This window comes from Oncorhynchus mykiss, chromosome 21, assembly GCF_013265735.2.
Source record: "Oncorhynchus mykiss isolate Arlee chromosome 21, USDA_OmykA_1.1, whole genome shotgun sequence".
NCBI lineage: Eukaryota > Metazoa > Chordata > Actinopteri > Salmoniformes > Salmonidae > Oncorhynchus > Oncorhynchus mykiss.
Window position 1 is genome coordinate 5,224,413 of NC_048585.1, and position 19,551 is coordinate 5,243,963.

General features: G+C 49.1%; 2 protein-coding genes across 3 annotated transcripts in view; both read right to left on the reverse strand.

Annotated features, from left to right (window-relative positions):
• Positions 1-1,656: 1,656 nt before the first annotated feature.
• Positions 1,657-3,675, reverse strand: LOC118942990 (elastin-like; the record flags this gene model as incomplete). Its single annotated transcript, XM_036958453.1, has 3 exons — positions 3,307-3,675; positions 2,707-2,763; positions 1,657-2,178 (listed from the first exon to the last, which is right to left on the reverse strand). Coding segments are annotated over exons 1-3 (948 nt in total), but the record flags the coding sequence as incomplete, so codon positions are not given.
• Positions 3,676-11,827: 8,152 nt separating this feature from the next.
• The window catches only part of LOC118942834 (carboxypeptidase M-like), a 76,794-nt gene continuing 69,070 nt past the window's right edge, over positions 11,828-19,551 (reverse strand). For both annotated transcript variants that reach the window (XM_036956668.1, XM_036956667.1), the window contains 2 exons: positions 17,075-17,223; positions 11,828-13,130 (listed from right to left, as the gene is read on the reverse strand). In XM_036956668.1, coding sequence (XP_036812563.1) covers positions 12,876-13,130; positions 17,075-17,223 — 404 coding nt within the window. In that variant the 3' untranslated portion in view covers positions 11,828-12,875. The remainder of the gene's footprint in view (positions 13,131-17,074; positions 17,224-19,551) is intronic.

Sequence of the window (19,551 nt, forward strand, 5' to 3'; positions counted from 1 at the left end):
TAGTTTATAATTAAGAATGGATACAGTTTCAACATATTTCTAACTGTAAAGTGTATACCCAACGACCACTGAACATTTCAGCTAATGTAACAATGTAAAGAAATTCTAAGAATCATATGAACACTCATGTTCTTGTTAATAAATATGACTAGACAATAGATATGACATTCTGATTGGTTAATGTTGGGACTAGACAATAGATATGACATTCTGACTGGTTAATGTTGGGACTAGACAATATATATTACATTCTGATTGGTTAATGTTGGGACTAGACAATAGATATTAGATATTACATTCTGACTGGTTAATGTTGGGAGTAGACAATATATATGACATTCTGACTGGTTAATGTTGGGACTAGACAATAGATATTACACTCTGATTGGTTAATGTTGGGACTAGACAATAGATATTACATTCTGATTGGTTAATGTTGGGACTAGACAATAGATATGACATTCTGATTGGTTAATGTTGGGACTAGACAATAGATATTACATTCTGACTGGTTAATGTTGGGACTAGACAATAGATATTACATTCTGATTGGTTAATGTTGGGACTAGACAATAGATATTACATTCTGACTGGTTAATGTTGGGACTAGACAATATATATTACATTTTGACTGGTTAATGTTGGGACTAGACAATAGATATTACATTCTGACTGGTTAATGTTGTGACTAGACAATAGATATTACATTCTGACTGGTTAATGTTGGGACTAGACAATAGATATTACATTCTGACTGGTTAATGTTGGGACTAGACAATAGATATTACATTCTGATTGGTTAATGTTGGGACTAGACAATAGATATTACATTCTGATTGGTTAATGTTGGGACTAGACAATAGATATTACATTCTGATTGGTTAATGTTGGGACTAGACAATAGATATTACATTCTGACTGGTTAATGTTGGGACTAGACAATAGATATTACATTCTGACTGGTTAATGTTGGGACTAGACAATATATATTACATTCTGACTGGTTAATGTTGGGACTAGACAATAGATATTACATTCTGACTGGTTAATGTTGGGACTAGACAATAGATATTACATTCTGACTGGTTAATGTTGGGACTAGACAATAGATATTACATTCTGACTGGTTAATGTTGGGACTAGACAATATATATTACATTCTGACTGGTTAATGTTGGGACTAGACAATAGATATTACATTCTGATTGGTTAATGTTGGGACTAGAAATAGATATTACATTCTGACTGGTTAATGTTGGGACTAGACAATAGATATTACATTCTGACTGGTTAATGTTGGGACTAGACAGTAGATATTAATGTTGGGACTAGACAATAGATATTACATTCTGACTGGTTAAAGTTGTGACTCCCTCCAGGTATTATCCCTCCAGGTATTGTCCCTCTAGGTATTATCCCTCCAGGTATTATCCCTCCAGGTATTGTCCCTCCAGGTATTGTCCCTCCAGGTATTATCCCTCCAGGTATTATCCCTCCAGGTATTAACCCTCCAGGTATTGTCCCTCCAGGTATTATCCCTCCAGGTATAGTCCCTCCAGGTATTATCCCTCCAGGTATTATCCCTCCAGGTATTGTCCCTCCAGGTATTATCCCTCCAGGTATTATCCCTCCAGGTATTGTCTCTCTAGGTATTATCCCTCCAGGTATTATCCCTCCAGGTATTGTCCCTCCAGGTATTGTCCCTCCAGGTATTATCCCTCCAGGTATTATCCCTCCAGGTATTAACCCTCCAGGTATTGTCCCTCCAGGTATTATCCCTCCAGGTATAGTCCCTCCAGGTATTATCCCTCCAGGTATTATCCCTCCAGGTATTGTCCCTCCAGGTATTATCCCTCCAGGTATTATCCCTCCAGGTATTATCCCTCCAGGTATTGTCCCTCCAGGTATTACCCCTCCAGGTATTACCCCTCCAGGTATTGTCCCTACAGGTATTATCCCTCCAGGTATTACCCCTCCAGGTATTACCCCTCCAGGTATTACCCCTCCAGGTATTGTCCCTACAGGTATTACCCCTCCAGGTATTATCCCTCCAGGTATTATCCCTCCAGGTGTTACCCCTCCAGGTATTACCCCTCCAGGTATTATCCCTCCAGGTATTATTCCTCCAGGTATTATCCCTCCAGGTATTGTCCCTCCAGGTATTACCCCTCCAGGTATTGTCCCTCTAGGTATTGTCCCTCCAGGTATTACCCCTCCAGGTATTACCCCTCCAGGTATTATCCCTCCAGGTATTATTCCTCCAGGTATTATCCCTCCAGGTATTGTCCCTCCAGGTATTACCCCTCCAGGTATTACCCCTCCAGGTATTGTCCCTCCAGGTATTATCCCTCCAGGTATTACCCCTCCAGGTATTACCCCTCCAGGTATTATCCCTCCAGGTATTACCCCTCCAGGTATTACCCCTCCAGGTATTACCCCTCCAGGTATTATCCCTCCAGGTATTACCCCTCCAGGTATTATCCCTCCAGGTATTGTCCCTCTAGGTATTAACCCTCCAGGTATTGTCCCTCCAGGTATTATCCCTCCAGGTATTATCCCTCCAGGTATTGTCCCTCCAGGTATTATCCCTCCAGGTATTATCCCTCCAGGTATTGTCCCTCCAGGTATTACCCCTCCAGGTATAGTCCCTCCAGGTATTATCCCTCCAGGTGTTACCCCTCCAGGTATTACCCCTCCAGGTGTTACCCCTCCAGGTATTACCCCTCCAGGTATTATCCCTCCAGGTATTACCCCTCCAGGTATTACCCCTCCAGGTATTGTCCCTCCAGGTATTGTCCCTCCAGGTATAGTCCCTCCAGGTATTATCCCTCCAGGTGTTACCCCTCCAGGTATTATCCCTCAAGGTATTATCCCTCCAGGTATTGTCCCTCCAGGTATTACCCCTCCAGGTATAGTCCCTCCAGGTATTGTCCCTCCAGGTATTATCCCTCCAGGTATTACCCCTCCAGGTATTACCCCTCCAGGTATTATCCCTCCAGGTATTATCCCTCCAGGTGTTACCCCTCCAGGTATTACCCCTCCAGGTATTACCCCTCCAGGTATTATCCCTCCAGGTATTACCCCTCCAGGTATTACCCCTCCAGGTATTATCCCTCCAGGTATTACCCCTCCAGGTATAGTCCCTCCAGGTAGTATCCCTCCAGGTGTTACCCCTCCAGGTATTATCCCTCAAGGTATTATCCCTCCAGGTATTGTCCCTCCAGGTATTATCCCTCCAGGTATTACCCCTCCAGGTATTACCCCTCCAGGTATTATCCCTCCAGGTATTATCCCTCCAGGTGTTACCCCTCCAGGTATTACCCCTCCAGGTATTACCCCTCCAGGTATTATCCCTCCAGGTATAACCCCTCCAGGTATTGTCCCTCCAGGTATTATCCCTCCAGGTATTACCCCTCCAGGTATTGTCCCTCCAGGTATTATCCCTCCAGGTATTACCCCTCCAGGTATTATCCCTCCAGGTATTACCCCTCCAGGTATTACCCCTCCAGGTATTGTCCCTCCAGGTATTATCCCTCCAGGTATTATCCCTCCAGGTATTATCCCTCCAGGTATTGTCCCTCCAGGTATTATCCCTCCAGGTATTGAATGGTTCTCCCATCGATCGGGTTCTTGCCTATAAATATCTGGGCATTTGGATTGACACAGATTTAACATTTAAATCCTTGTCAAAACCGGGAGACCCATGAGGCGGTGTACAATTGACCCAGTGTCTTCCGGGTTAGGGGAGGGTTTGGCCCAACGTCGTCCGGGTTAGGGGAGGGTTTGACCCAGCGTCGCCCGGGTTAGGGGAGGGTTTGGCCCAGCGTCGTCCGGGTTAGGGGAGGGTTTGGCCCAACGTCGTCCGGGTTAGGGGAGGGTTTGACCCAGCGTCGCCCGGGTTAGGGGAGGGTTTGGCCCAGCGTCGTCCGGGTTAGCGGAGGGTTTGGCCCAGCGTCGTCCGGGTTAGGGGAGGGTTTGACCCAGCGTCGTCCGGGTTAGGGGAGGGTTTGGCCCAGCGTCGTCCGGGTTAGGGGAGGGTTTGACCCAGCGTCGTCCGGGTTAGGGGAGGGTTTGGCCCAGCGTCGTCCGGGTTAGCGGAGGGTTTGGCCCAGCGTCGTCCGGGTTAGGGGAGGGTTTGGCCCAGCGTCGTCCGGGTTAGGGGAGGGTTTGTCCCAGCGTCGTCCGGGTTAAGTGAGGGTTTGTCCCAGCGTCGTCCGGGTTAGGGGAGGGTTTGGCCCAGCGTCGTCCGGGTTAGGGGAGGGTTTGGCCCAGCGTCGTCCGGGTTAGGGGAGGGTTTGGCCCAGCGTCGTCCGGGTTAGGGGAGGGTTTGGCCCAGCGTCGTCCGGTTTAGGGGAGGGTTTGGCCCAGCGTCGTCCGGGTTAGGGGAGGGTTTGGCCCAGCGTCGTCCGGGTTAGGGGAGGGTTTGGCCCAGCGTCGTCCGGTTTAGGGGCGGGTTTGGCCCAGCGTCGTCCGGGTTAGGGGAGGGTTTGGCCCAGCGTCGTCCAGGTTAGGGGAGGGTTTGGCCCAGCGTCGTCCGGGTTAGGGCAGGGTTTGACCCAGCGTCGCCCGGGTTAGGGGAGGGTTTGCCCCAGCGTCGTCCGGGTTAGCGGAGGGTTTGGCCTAGCGTCGTCCGGGTTAGGGGAGGGTTTGACCCAGCGTCGTACGGGTTAGGGGAGGGTTTGGCCCAGCGTCGTCCGGGTTAGGGGAGGGTTTGACCCAGCGTCGTCCGGGTTAGGGGAGGGTTTGGCCCAGCGTCGTCCGGGTTAGCGGAGGGTTTGGCCCAGCGTCGTCCGGGTTAGGGGAGGGTTTGGCCCAGCATCGTCCGGGTTAGGGGAGGGTTTGGCCCAGCGTCGTCCGGGTTAAGTGAGGGTTTGTCCCAGCGTCGTCCGGGTTAGGGGAGGGTTTGGCCCAGCGTCGTCCGGGTTAGGGGAGGGTTTGGCCCAGCGTCGTCCGGGTTAGGGGAGGGTTTGGCCCAGCGTCGTCCGGGTTAGGGGAGGGTTTGGCCCAGCGTCGTCCGGGTTAGGGGAGGGTTTGGCCCAGCGTCGTCCGGGTTAGGGGCGGGTTTGGCCCAGCGTCGTCCGGGTTAGGGGAGGGTTTGGCCCAGCGTCGTCCGGGTTAGGGGAGGGTTTGGCTCAGCGTCGTCCGGGTTAGGGGAGGGTTTGGCCCAGCGCCGTCCGGGTTAGGGGAGGGTTTGGCCCAGCGTCGTCCGGGTTAGGGGAGGGTTTGGCCCAGCGTCGTCCGGGTTAGGGGAGGGTTTGGCTCAGCGTCGTCTGGGTTAGGGGCGGGTTTGGCCCAGCGTCGTCCGGGTTAGGGGAGGGTTTGGCCCAGCGTCGTCCGGGTTAGGGGAGGGTTTGGCCCAGCGTCGTCCGGGTTAGGGGAGGGTTTGTCCCAGCGTCGTCCGGGTTAAGTGAGGGTTTGTCCCAGCGTCGTCCGGGTTAGGGGAGGGTTTGGCCCAGTGTCGTCCGGGTTAGGGGAGGGTTTGGCCCAGCGTCGTCCGGGTTAGGGGAGGGTTTGGCCCAGCGTCGTCCGGTTTAGGGGAGGGTTTGGCCCAGCGTCGTCCGGGTTAGGGGAGGGTTTGGCCCAGCGTCGTCCGGGTTAGGGGAGGGTTTGGCCCAGCGTCGTCCGGGTTAGGGGAGGGTTTGGCCCAGCGTCGTCCGGGTTAGGGGAGGTTTTGGCCTGTCCTTGTCCTATCGCGCTCTAGCGACTCCATGTGGCAGCCAGGCGCATGCACGCTGACTTCGGTCGTCAGCCGTACATTCAAAGATGTTCTCATCTGTCTGTAGTACAGCGTTTCCTCCGACACATTGGTGCGGCTGGCTTCCGGGTTAAGCGAGCAGTGTGTCAAGAAGCAGTGCGCCTTGGCGGGATCGTGTTTCGGAGGAAGCATGGCTCTCGACGTTGCAGTGATGGGACAAGACTGTTACAGATGTTGACTACGGTGACACCATTTACCAGAATGCATCAGTCACTACTCTTAAACCTTTGGATTCAGTCTAACATAGTGCCATTGGTTTTATCACAGGTGGCAGTTTTAATACTCATCACTATATCCTGTATCTAAAGGTTGTCTGGTCCTCATTAAAGTCCAGTAGATCACTTCCTACTCATCACTACATCCTGTATCAAAAGGTTGTCTGGTCCTCATCAAAGTCCCGTAGATCACTTCCTACTCATCACTACATCCTGTATCTGGTCCTCATTAAAGTCCCATAGATCACTTCCTACTCATCACTACATCCTGTATCTGGTCCTCATTAAAGTCCCGTAGATCACTTCGTACTCATCACTACATCCTGTATCTAAAGGTTGTCTGGTCCTCATTAAAGTCCCGTAGATCACTTCCTACTCATCACTACATCCTGTATCTAAAGGTTGTCTGGTCCCCATTAAAGTCCCGTAGATCACTTCCTACTCATCACTACATCCTGTATCTGGTCCTCATTAAAGTCCAGTAGATCACTTCCTACTCATCACTACATCCTGTATCTAAAGGTTGTCTGGTCCTCATTAAAGTCCCGTAGATCACTTCCTACTCATCACTACATCCTGTATCTAAAGGTTGCCTGGTCCTCATTAAAGTCCCGTAGATCACTTCCTTATTCACTTTTTTGTTTGGTTTATACAGCTCTACTATACATGGTTGGTTAACTCTTTGGAGGTTCCTCGGGTCGCCACCGAATCAGGAGAATCCGCTTTTAAGTTTTAATGTGCCTCACTGCTGGAACAATTAGCAGAACGAATAATAATTGGATATTCTGTTGCAGTTTAGTGTTTTGGGAACCTAGTCGCTGAGGAAAGGAACGTTGTTGTGCTTTTTTTTTAAAACATTTTATTAGACATTGTATTGATTACTGTTTGGTTTCACATCGGGTTTTTTTTTAATTGTTGTAGTACTGTAAATCAGGGCACCCTGGGGGATGAGACCCTGGTCTCATTGGTTTTCCCCTGAATAAATGAATAAATAAATAAAATGACAGATCTGGGTTTATGGTGGTGTGTGGGGTCTGGCTGGTTGCCCAGGCGACTGACGACAGTAGACCTATCCCTGACCTGCAGATCTTTAGGCATAGTGGAGACAGGACTCCACCTGCTGGTAAAAAAAGCTCATAACTATTATCAGAATCTTCATCCGTCCACTTCCCATCATCACCTCTCAAGCAAGGTTAATGTGTAGTGTCATGATTTAAGCTACTGATATTGAAGGCGTAACCCGGGACTCGATCCCGGGTCCAGCGACTATCAAGCCAACACATGAATCGCTACATTATATCGGTTAACTTTGACACAACACCTTAAGACATAGCCCACACATGAACAATGTAACCACAGACGTGGATGGGAAAAAAAGACTGGTCCTGAAACATAAATTGACAGATTTAATCATCATCAAGGCACAACAATCATTGTCAGCTGAAAGGTCAAAAGGTCAGTTGATAGATGAGGTAGAACAACACGAGAGGCATCTATATGGACAATATCGTCTCTGTCCCAAATGGCACCCAATCAATTCCCTATATAGTGCACTGCCTTTAACCAGGGCCTATAGGGCTTTGGTAAAATGTAGTGCACTAGGTAGGTAGGGTGGCATTTATGGGTCTACCATCCATCATTACCCATAATGCTTCAGGAAGGTTCTGTTTTTGACAATAACTATAGTGATACAGTCTCCAGTCCACCAGTACAGGTATTGTGATAGTCTTCAGTCCACTAGTACAGGTATTGCGATACGGTCTGGAGAGAGGATATGTTTCAATTTATAGTCTTTTTTTTTGGACCTAGGAATATAGTGTTCTCTGCTGTCTGTGCTGTGTTCTCTGCTGTCTGTGCTGTGTTCTCTGCTGTCTGTGCTGTGTTCTCTGCTGTCTGTGCTGTGTTCTCTGCTGTCTGTGCTGTGTTCTCTGCTGTCTGTGCTGTGCAGTGTGTTCTCTGCTGTCTGTGCTGTGTTCTCTGCTGTCTGTGCTGTGTTCTCTGCTGTCTGTGCTGTGTTCTCTGCTGTCTCCGCGGTGTTCTCTGCTGTCTGTGCTGTGCAGTGTGTTCTCTGCTGTCTGTGCTGTGTTCTCTGCTGTCTGTGCTGTGTTCTCTGCTGTCTGTGCTGTGTTCTCTGCTGTCTGTGCTGTGTTCTCTGCTGTCTGTGCTGTGTTCTCTGCTGTCTGTGCTGTGTTCTCTGCTGTCTCCGCGGTGTTCTCTGCTGTCTGTGCTGTGCAGTGTGTTCTCTGCTGTCTGTGCTGTGTTCTCTGCTGTCTGTGCTGTGTTCTCTGCTGTCTGTGCTGTGTTCTCTGCTGTCTGTGCTGTGTTCTCTGCTGTCTGTGCTGTGCAGTGTGTTCTCTGCTGTCTGTGCTGTGTTCTCTGCTGTCTGTGCTGTGTTCTCTGCTGTCTGTGCTGTGTTCTCTGCTGTCTGTGCTGTGCAGTGTGTTCTCTGCTGTCTGTGCTGTGTTCTCTGCTGTCTGTGCTGTGTTCTCTGCTGTCTGTGCTGTGCAGTGTGTTCTCTGCTGTCTGTGCTGTGTTCTCTGCTGTCTGTGCTGTGCAGTGTGTTCTCTGCTGTCTGTGCTGTGCAGTGTGTTCTCTGCTGTCTGTGCTGTGTTCTCTGCTGTCTGTGCTGTGCAGTGTGTTCTCTGCTGTCTGTGCTGTGTTCTCTGCTGTCTGTGCTGTGTTCTCTGCTGTCTGTGCTGTGCAGTGTGTTCTCTGCTGTCTGTGCTGTGTTCTCTGCTGTCTGTGCTGTGCAGTGTGTTCTCTGCTGTCTGTGCTGTGCAGTGTGTTCTCTGCTGTCTGTGCTGTGTTCTCTGCTGTATGTGCTGTGTTCTCTGCTGTCTGTGCTGTGCAGTGTGTTCTCTGCTGTCTGTGCTGTGTTCTCTGCTGTCTGTGCTGTGTTCTCTGCTGTCTGTGCTGTGTTCTCTGCTGTCTGTGCTGTGTTCTCTGCTGTCTGTGCTGTGCAGTGTGTTCTCTGCTGTCTGTGCTGTGTTCTCTGCTGTCTGTGCTGTGTTCTCTGCTGTCTGTGCTGTGTTCTCTGCTGTCTGTGCTGTGTTCTCTGCTGTCTCCGCGGTGTTCTCTGCTGTCTGTGCTGTGCAGTGTGTTCTCTGCTGTCTGTGCTGTGTTCTCTGCTGTCTGTGCTGTGTTCTCTGCTGTCTGTGCTGTGTTCTCTGCTGTCTGTGCTGTGTTCTCTGCTGTCTGTGCTGTGTTCTCTGCTGTCTGTGCTGTGTTCTCTGCTGTCTCCGCGGTGTTCTCTGCTGTCTGTGCTGTGCAGTGTGTTCTCTGCTGTCTGTGCTGTGTTCTCTGCTGTCTGTGCTGTGTTCTCTGCTGTCTGTGCTGTGTTCTCTGCTGTCTGTGCTGTGTTCTCTGCTGTCTGTGCTGTGTTCTCTGCTGTCTGTGCTGTGCAGTGTGTTCTCTGCTGTCTGTGCTGTGTTCTCTGCTGTCTGTGCTGTGTTCTCTGCTGTCTGTGCTGTGTTCTCTGCTGTCTGTGCTGTGCAGTGTGTTCTCTGCTGTCTGTGCTGTGTTCTCTGCTGTCTGTGCTGTGTTCTCTGCTGTCTGTGCTGTGCAGTGTGTTCTCTGCTGTCTGTGCTGTGTTCTCTGCTGTCTGTGCTGTGCAGTGTGTTCTCTGCTGTCTGTGCTGTGCAGTGTGTTCTCTGCTGTCTGTGCTGTGTTCTCTGCTGTCTGTGCTGTGCAGTGTGTTCTCTGCTGTCTGTGCTGTGTTCTCTGCTGTCTGTGCTGTGTTCTCTGCTGTCTGTGCTGTGCAGTGTGTTCTCTGCTGTCTGTGCTGTGTTCTCTGCTGTCTGTGCTGTGCAGTGTGTTCTCTGCTGTCTGTGCTGTGCAGTGTGTTCTCTGCTGTCTGTGCTGTGTTCTCTGCTGTATGTGCTGTGTTCTCTGCTGTCTGTGCTGTGCAGTGTGTTCTCTGCTGTCTGTGCTGTGTTCTCTGCTGTCTGTGCTGTGTTCTCTGCTGTCTGTGCTGTGTTCTCTGCTGTCTCCGCGGTGTTCTCTGCTGTCTGTGCAGTGTGTTCTCTGCTGTCTGTGCAGTGAGCTCAGGCAGGTCGTCCCTGTGCTGTGCAGTGAGCTCAGGCAGGTCGTCTCTGTGCTGTGCAGTGAGCTCAGGCAGGTCGTCTCTGTGCTGTGCAGTGAGCTCAGGCAGGTCGTCTCTGTGCTGTGGAGTGAGCTCAGGCAGGTCGTCTCTGTGCTGTGCAGTGAGCTCAGGCAGGTTGTCTCTGTGCTGTGCAGTGAGCTCAGGCAGGTCGTCTCTGTGCTGTGCAGTGAGCTCAGGCAGGTCGTCTCTGCTGTGCAGTGAGCTCAGGCAGGTCGTCTCTGTGCTGTGGAGTGAGCTCAGGCAGGTCGTCTCTGCTGTGCAGTGAGCTCAGGCAGGTCGTCTCTGTGCTGTGGAGTGAGCTCAGGCAGGTCGTCTCTGTGCTGTGCAGTGAGCTCAGGCAGGTTGTCTCTGTGCTGTGCAGTGAGCTCAGGCAGGTCGTCTCTGTCTAAAAGTCTTGTCATGTTTGCAGGTAGAGGTGTGATTCCAGGTGTTTGCAGGTAGAGGTGTGATTCCAGGTGTTTGCAGGTAGAGGTGTGATTCCAGGTGTTTGTAGGTAGAGGTGTGATTCCAGGTGTTTGCAGGTAGAGGTGTGATTCCAGGTGTTTGCAGGTAGAGGTGTGATTCCAGGTGTTTGTAGGTGGGCTGGTAGGATCTTAGAGGCACTTCTAGACCTTCTCAACACCTCTCCCTCCCTTACCCCCTGTCCTCAACACCTCTCCCTCCCTTACCCCCTGTCCTCAACACCCCTCCCTCCCTTACCCCCTGTCCTCAACACCCCTCCCTCCCTTACCCCCTGTCCTCAACAACCTTCCTTCCTCCCTTACCCCCTGTCCTCAACAACCCTCCCTCCCTCCTTTACCCCCTGCCCTCAACACCCTTCCCTCCCTTACCCCCTGTCCTCAACACCCCTCCCTTACCCCCTGTCCTCAACACCCCTCCCTTACCCCCTGTCCTCAACACCCCTCCCTTACCCCCTGTCCTCAACACCCCTCCCTTTTCCCCCTGTCCTCAACACCCCTCCCTTTTCCCCCTGTCCTCAACACCCCTCCCTTTCCCCCTGTCCTCAACACCCCTCCCTTTCCCCCTGTCCTCAACACCCCTCCCTTACCCCCTGTCCTCAACACCCCTCCCTTTTCCCCCTGTCCTCAACACCCCTCCCTTTTCCCCCTGTCCTCAACACCCCTCCCTTACCCCCTGTCCTCAACACCCCTCCCTCCCTCCCTTACCCCCTGTCCTCAACACCCCTCCATTACCCCCTGTCCTCAACACCCCTCCCTTACCCCCTGTCCTCAACACCCCTACCTTTTCCCCCTGTCCTCAACACCCCTCCCTTTTCCCCCTGTTCTCAACACCCCTCCCTTACCCCCTGTCCTCAACACCCCTCCCTCCCTCCCTTACCCCCTGTCCTCAACACCCCTCCATTACCCCCTGTCCTCAACACCCCTCCCTTACCCCCTGTCCTCAACACCCCTACCTTTTCCCCCTGTCCTCAACACCCCTCCCTTTTCCCCCTGTTCTCAACACCCCTCCCTTTTCCCCCTGTCCTCAACACCCCTCCCTTTCCCCCTGTCCTCAACACCCCTCCCTTTCCCCCTGTCCTCAACACCCCTCCCTTTCCCCCTGTCCTCAACACCCCTCCCTTTTCCCCCTGTCCTCAACACCCCTCCCTTTCCCCCTGTCCTCAACACCCCTCCCTTTCCCCCTGTCCTCAACACCCCTCCCTTTCCCCCTGTCCTCAACACCCCTGCCTTTCCCCCTGTCCTCAACACCCCTCCCTTACCCCCTGTCCTCAACACCCCTCCCTTACCCCCTGTCCTCAACACCCCTCCCTCCCTTACACCTTGACTTTAGTCTCTTCTTCTCAGCTTGGCATGGCAGATTGCTGGCATGGCAGATTGCTGGCATGGCAGATTCCTGGCATGGCAGATTGCTGGCATGGCAGATTGCTGGCATGGCAGATTGCTGGCATGGCAGATTCCTGGCATGGCAGATTGCTGGCATGGCAGATTGCTGGCATGGCAGATTCCTGGCATGGCAGATTCCTGGCATGGCAGATTGCTGGCATGGCAGATTGCTGGCATGGCAGATTCCTGGCATGGCAGATTCCTGGCATGGCAGATTGCTGGCATGGCAGATTGCTGGCATGGCAGATTGCTGGCATGGCAGATTCCTGGCATGGCAGATTGCTGGCATGGCAGATTGCTGGCATGGCAGATTCCTGGCATGGCAGATTGCTGGCATGGCAGATTCCTGGCATGGCAGATTGCTGGCATGGCAGATTGCTGGCATGGCAGATTGCTGGCTGGCAGATTGCTGGCATGGCAGATTGCTGGCTGGCAGATTGCTGGCATGGCAGATTGCTGGCATGGCAGATTGCTGGCATGGCAGATTCCTGGCATGGCAGATTGCTGGCATGGCAGATTGCTGGCATGGCAGATTGCTGGCTGGCAGATTGCTGGCATGGCAGATTGCTGGCTGGCAGATTGCTGGCATGGCAGATTGCTGGCTGGCAGATTGCTGGCATGGCAGATTGCTGGCATGGCAGTAATTGCTTTCTTTCAGCACAATATTTTTTTTTAAAAACTAAAAAAGCATCAATACAAAACATTACATTTTTTAAAAACACAAAATGGCTCACGTGTTTGTGCAAGGTAGAGCAATGAGAAGTGTTACAAGAAAATATATATAGGATTTTCTTTGTTTATACAAAAATACTGAAGAAGAAAAAAAAGAGAATGTCTCTGGACTGGGAGATCCCATCTCAGTCTGTCTGTCTCCATGGATACGTCCCAAATGGCATCCTATCCCCTATATAGTGCACTACTTTAATAAGGTTCCATTTGGGACGTGGCCCGTCTCTCGGTCACAGTAACATGGTATCCCGGAGAACCAGGAGAACCAGGAGGATGGTGACGCCCGAGGGGCCCAGGCTGGGAGAGTGGCCACCCAGGGGCCTCCAGACCTGGGGTGGGGTGCAGGACTGGGTGGGGCGGCTGGGGCCAGGGGTGGCGGCTGCGGACCTCTGCAGCTGGAAGTTGTGGACGAGGGCCGAGAATGAGTCGGGGCCGTACGGGACCGTCAACGTCTCCGTCAACACCTGGTGGCCCGGGAACGTCACCTGGCGATCACATCGATCCATTAGTTCATGTATTGATCAATTATTACAATGTTGAGTAAACTTCACACACAGGCAAATATGTCAATCACATTGATTGATTGATTCATACCCAGTTGTATACCCACAAAATATACAGTATTGTACTGTAGATTGATTAATTCCCAGATGTATACCAACTAAAGATACAGTATTGTACTGTAGATTGATTCATTCCCAGATGTATACCAACTAAATATACAGCATTGTACTGTAGATTGATTCATACCCAGCTGTATACCAACTAAAGATACAGTATTGTACTGTAGATTGATTCATACCCAGCTGTATACTAACTAAAGAGTATTGTACTGGAGATCAAGTGTCTATTCCGTCTGAACAGATGGGATGAATATAATAAAAGGATAAAACATTTTTATTCTCATGGTTTCACAATATCTCTGTTGATGTTAAATGTTCTGGTGCTTTCTCTGAGCCGCCTGTCGGAGGAACGGTTGTTATCTGTCCGTTGATCAGATGTTTACTGGAGACTGTGGGAGATGTGGGACCTCATACGTGCTACTGCACCACACCACCCGGGAGGACCACCCACGTGGCTTTGTATGAGCTGGCTCAAAATAAAAACACTGAGAAACATTCATTGAGCCCGTGTCCAAAACGGCACCCTATTCCCTATATAGAGTGCACTACTTTTTGACTTAGAGCCCCTAGGATTGTCTCACTCTAGACTGTGTCCTAAACGGCACCCTAATCCATATATAGTGCACTACTTTTGAGCAAAGCCCCATGTCCTCTCCATGCCACTTAGAGACAGTTGACCCTCCACCCTCTTTGGTTGATTTGAGAGCAGTTAAATAATTCCTATCGCTCCCAGTCTAATCTCAGTGTTGTATTTAGGGAGGGGGGGAGAGGGAGGAGGAGGGGGGGTCAAACAGCAAACATGCATCCAACAAGTTTGTAGAGTCACAAGTTTGATGAAGTCACTGCTTGCTAGGAATATGGGACCAAATACTCCACTTTTGACTACTTTAATACACATAGGAGGTACATTTGTCCAAATGCTTATGAGACAGGCAGTTAACCCACTGTTCCTACGCAGTTAACCCACTGTTCCTAGGCAGTTAACCCACTGTTCCTAGGCAGTTAACCCACTGTTCCTAGGCAGTTAACCCACTGTTCCTAGACCAGTTAACCCACTGCTCCTAGGCAGTTAACCCCACTGTTCCTAGGCAGTTAACCCACTGTTCCTAGGCAGTTAACCCACTGCTCCTAGGCAGTTAACCCACTGTTCCTAGGCAGTTACCCCACTGTTCCTAGGCAGTTAACCCACTGCTCCTAGGCAGTTAACCCACTGTTCCTAGGCAGTTAACCCACTGCTCCTAGGCAGTTAACCCCACTGTTCCTAGGCAGTTAACCCACTGTTCCTAGGCAGTTAACCCCACTGTTCCTAGGCAGTTAACCCACTGTTCCTAGGCAGTTAACCCACTGTTCCTAGGCAGTTAACCCACTGTTCCTAGGCCAGTTAACCCACTGTTCCTAGGCAGTTAACCCACTGTTCCTAGGCAGTTAACCCACTGTTCCTAGGCAGTTAACCCACTGTTCCTAGACCAGTTAACCCACTGTTCCTAGGCAGTTAACCCACTGTTCCTAGGCAGTTAACCCACTGTTCCTAGGCCAGTTAACCCACTGTTCCTAGGCAGTTAACCCACTGTTCCTAGGCAGTTAACCCCACTGTTCCTAGGCAGTTAACCCCACTGTTCCTAGGCCGTCATTGAAGATAAGAATTTGTTCTTAACTAACTTGCCTAGTTAAATAAAGGTTAAATAAATTTTAAAAAGACCTTCAGAAGAAACATTAAAGCAGAGCCCTATAAAACCCATTATTTTTATTAATATAAATGGGATTTTCTAAAATCCACAACAATGTTTAAACCACATCAGGAGACCACTTTTGAAGTCTGGGAAATGTTTAGAAAATGTTCAGTTTTGGGGTATCGTTCCCCTTTAATTCCCCTGTGCACCCCAACGAGGCTGCTGTTTAGTGGTGTTTTTCTAGCACACGTGTGATGGTAGAGTTGGCTAAACAAATGACCCACCGGACTGAATCAAATAATCATGATATAATTCTGCCAGGTAGGCAATAGGCTACTTTGTAGTTAACATTTTAATTGAGAAGGTTTTTTTTGGGAAAGCCTTTCCATCTACCAGAAGACTGTTGTCGTTTTATTAGCATCATCGCTAACAGCTACACCGAGTGGTAGACGGGAACATACACAGACGGGGGAATTCTCGATGTCGGTTCAGAAACTTGAAAGAAATACGAATCACAGACGCATTCTGTTCACGTCTTATTATAAACGTGGGCAAATTAATAAATTTAGTTGATTTCCTACTATATTCCATATATTTTTGAATTAGTGTTGAATTCCGTGTTATTGTCTAGATTCCGTGATTCAGCGTTCTTCGCATCACAGATTTTTAAATCGGACCCTAAATAAAAAAAGTGCTTTCATTTCTAAACGTTAAAACAAATATGTATGAAAATACCCTCAAATAAAAAGGTGACATTTTGTACATTCGCCTCATATGAAACATTTTTATCTCAAATCCAAAATGTTGGGAGTAATAGAGCCAAATTAAAAGTTTTAGCTTCACTGTCCAAATAAATAACTACCACCCAGATACACAGACCGGTCCCAAATGGCACCCTATTTCCTATATATATATATATAGGAAATAGGGTGTCATTTGTGGAATAGGGCTCTGGTCAAAAGTAGTGCACTACATAGGAAATAGGGTGCCATTTGAGACAGCAGCAGTAGTTGAATAAACCTAAACTATCAGTACTACCACCAGAGGGTGCTGTCTCACCCTAAAGGTGTAGTTGCCTGGCAGCAGCAGTAGTTGAATAAACCCTAAACTATCAGTACTACCACCAGAGGGTGCTGTCTCACCCTAAAGGTGTAGTTGCCTGGCAGCAGCAGTAGTTGAATAAACCCTAAACGATCAGTACTACCACCAGAGGGTGCTGTCTCACCCTAAAGGTGTAGTTGCCTACCAGCATCAGTAGTTGAATAAACCCTAAACTATCAGTACTACCACCAGAGGGTGCTGTCTCACCCTAAAGGTGTAGTTGCCTGGCAGCAGCAGTAGTTGAATAAACCCTAAACTATCAGTACTACCACCAGAGGGTGCTGTCTCACCCTAAAGGTGTAGTTGCCTGGCAGCATCAGTAGTTGAATAAACCCTAAACTATCAGTACTACCACCAGAGGGTGCTGTCTCACCCTAAAGGTGTAGTTGCCTGGCAGCATCAGTAGTTGAATAAACCCTAAACTATCAGTACTACCACCAGAGGGTGCTGTCTCACCCTAAAGGTGTAGTTGCCTGGCAGCATCAGTAGTTGAATAAACCCTAAACTATCAGTACTACCACCAGAGGGTGCTGTCTCACCCTAAAGGTGTAGTTGCCTGGCAGCATCAGTAGTTGAATAAACCCTAAACTATCAGTACTACCACCAGAGGGTGCTGTCTCACCCTAAAGGTGTAGTTGCCTGGCAGCAGCAGTAGTTGAATAAACCTAAACTATCAGTACTACCACCAGAGGGTGCTGTCTCACCCTAAAGGTGTAGTTGCCTGGCAGCATCAGTAGTTGAATAAACCCTAAACTATCAGTACTACCACCAGAGGGTGCTGTCTCACCCTAAAGGTGTAGTTGCCTGGCAGCATCAGTAGTTGAATAAACCCTAAACTATCAGTACTACCACCAGAGGGTGCTGTCTCACCCTAAAGGTGTAGTTGCCTGGCAGCAGCAGTAGTTGAATAAACCCTAAACTATCAGTACTACCACCAGAGGGTGCTGTCTCACCCTAAAGGTGTAGTTGCCTGGCAGCAGCAGTAGTTGAATAAACCTAAACTATCAGTACTACCACCAGGGGGTGCTGTCTCACCCTAAAGGTGTAGTTGCCTGGCAGCAGCAGTCTGTAGTATTCTCCATGGCGGTCGGTTCTGAAGGGACAGAGGTTCTGTCTCCCCTCCACCTCCACCAGAGCATTCTGTAATGGGTTTCCCTCCGCGTCCAACACCTGCCCTTTCACACCTAGAGACACACACACACACACACACACAGCAGGACGGAAGGAGAGAAAGACAATCAACACCAACCAAGCCAATTGGTTTTTAATTTAGCAACGGTCATCCAAATTGTTAAAAAGGTTTTAAAAAAACATTATAATAAATACAACAGTTGAACAACGGAGGAAATTCCTCCAAAACTACATCAGGTATCGACTGGATTATATAGCACAGAAAACATTTGTCAACATTTGACAATATGTCAAATTTTACTTTTATTTTCTTAGCATGCACTCATATGCACATTTTGTAATGGTATCTGGTATTTAAAACAATATGTGTTAAAATAAAGAAAAGTATATATGCCTCATTTGCATAAACACACAAGGTAATTTGCATATGCGAATAAATGAACCTAGGTGGAACTGGCCTGCAACCACCAAACACTAGCTCTGTCTAGGCCTACCTGCTCGGTCTCGACAGCCTCATTCATTACTGTTGTCGAGTTCTGTTGCATAATTCAACATGTCGCGTCACTAGCAGGATAGCCTCAGATTAAAGATCAACAGGCTTGGCTCTAGATCACATCTATCTAAACAGACATGATATCACTATCATCCCAGTGTTCATTTTCAGGAAGTTGCTTTCATTTCAGCGCATCTAATTTGTAAACATTAAAAAAAACGACAGGAACAAGCAAAGGGTATGAAAGATTCACAGGAGTAAAATGAAATGAATCAATCCAGCGAGATTTAAATGTCAAGTGGATTTCGACCCCTCCCCCTCACACACAGGAAATATATCCTCAGGTGGGCGGAGCTTGCGCGCTGCTACTCAATTGTCCGGCTGTTAGTTAGACGATACCCCATTAACTATTCAGAAAAGGGCGGAGTTTCCTCCTCCTTAACTTTACTGGAATGAATGAACCCTTCGTCGCCCTATTCTGTGTTTACCTCGACACAACACAGGAGAACAGTCAGTCTATTCTGTGTTTACCTCGACACAACACAGGAGAACAGTCAGTCTATTCTGTGTTTACCCCGACACAACACAGGAGAACAGTCAGACTATTCTGCGTTTACCTCGACACAACACAGGAGAACAGTCAGACTATTCTGTGTTTACCTCGACACAACACAGGAGAACAGTCAGTCTATTCTGCGTTTACCCCGACACAACACAGGAGAACAGTCAGACTATTCTGCGTTTACCTCGACACAACACAGGAGAACAGTCAGACTATTCTGTGTTTACCTTGACACAACACAGGAGAACAGTCAGACTATTCTGTGTTTACCTTGACACAACACAGGAGAACAGTCACCCTATTCTGTGTTTACCTCGACACAACACAGGAGAACAGTCACCCTATTCTGTGTTTACCTCGACACAACACAGGAGAACAGTCACCCTAGTCTGTGTTTACCTCGACACAACACAGGAGAACAGTCAGACTATTCTGTGTTTACCTTGACACAACACAGGAGAACAGTCACCCTATTCTGTGTTTACCTCGACACAACACAGGAGAACAGTCACCCTATTCTGTGTTTACCTCGACACAACACAGGAGAACAGTCACCCTATTCTGTGTTTACCTCGACACAACACAGGAGAACAGTCAGACTATTCTGTGTTTACCTCGACACAAAACAGGAGAACAGTCACCCTATTCTGTGTTTACCTCGACACAACACAGGAGAACAGTCACCCTATTCTGTGTTTACCTCGACACAACACAGGAGAACAGTCACCCTATTCTGTGTTTACCTCGACACAACACAGGAGAACAGTCACCCTATTCTGTGTTTACCTCGACACAACACAGGAGAACAGTCACCCTATTCTGTGTTTACCTCGACACAACACAGGAGAACAGTCACCCTATTCTGTGTTTACCTCGACACAACACAGGAGAACAGTCACCCTATTCTGTGTTTACCTCGACACAACACAGGAGAACAGTCAGATTAGTCTGTGTTTACCTCGACACAACACAGGAGAACAGTCAGACTATTCTGTGTTTACCTCGACACAACACAGGAGAACAGTCACCCTATTCTGTGTTTACCTCGACACAACACAGGAGAACAGTCACCCTAGTCTGTGTTTACCTCGACACAACACAGGAGAACAGTCACCCTATTCTGTGTTTACCTCGACACAACACAGGAGAACAGTCACCCTATTCTGTGTTTACCTCGACACAACACAGGAGAACAGTCAGACTATTCTGTGTTTACCTCGACACAACACAGGAGAACAGTCACCCTATTCTGTGTTTACCTCGACACAACACAGGAGAACAGTCAGACTATTCTGTGTTTACCTCGACACAAAACAGGAGAACAGT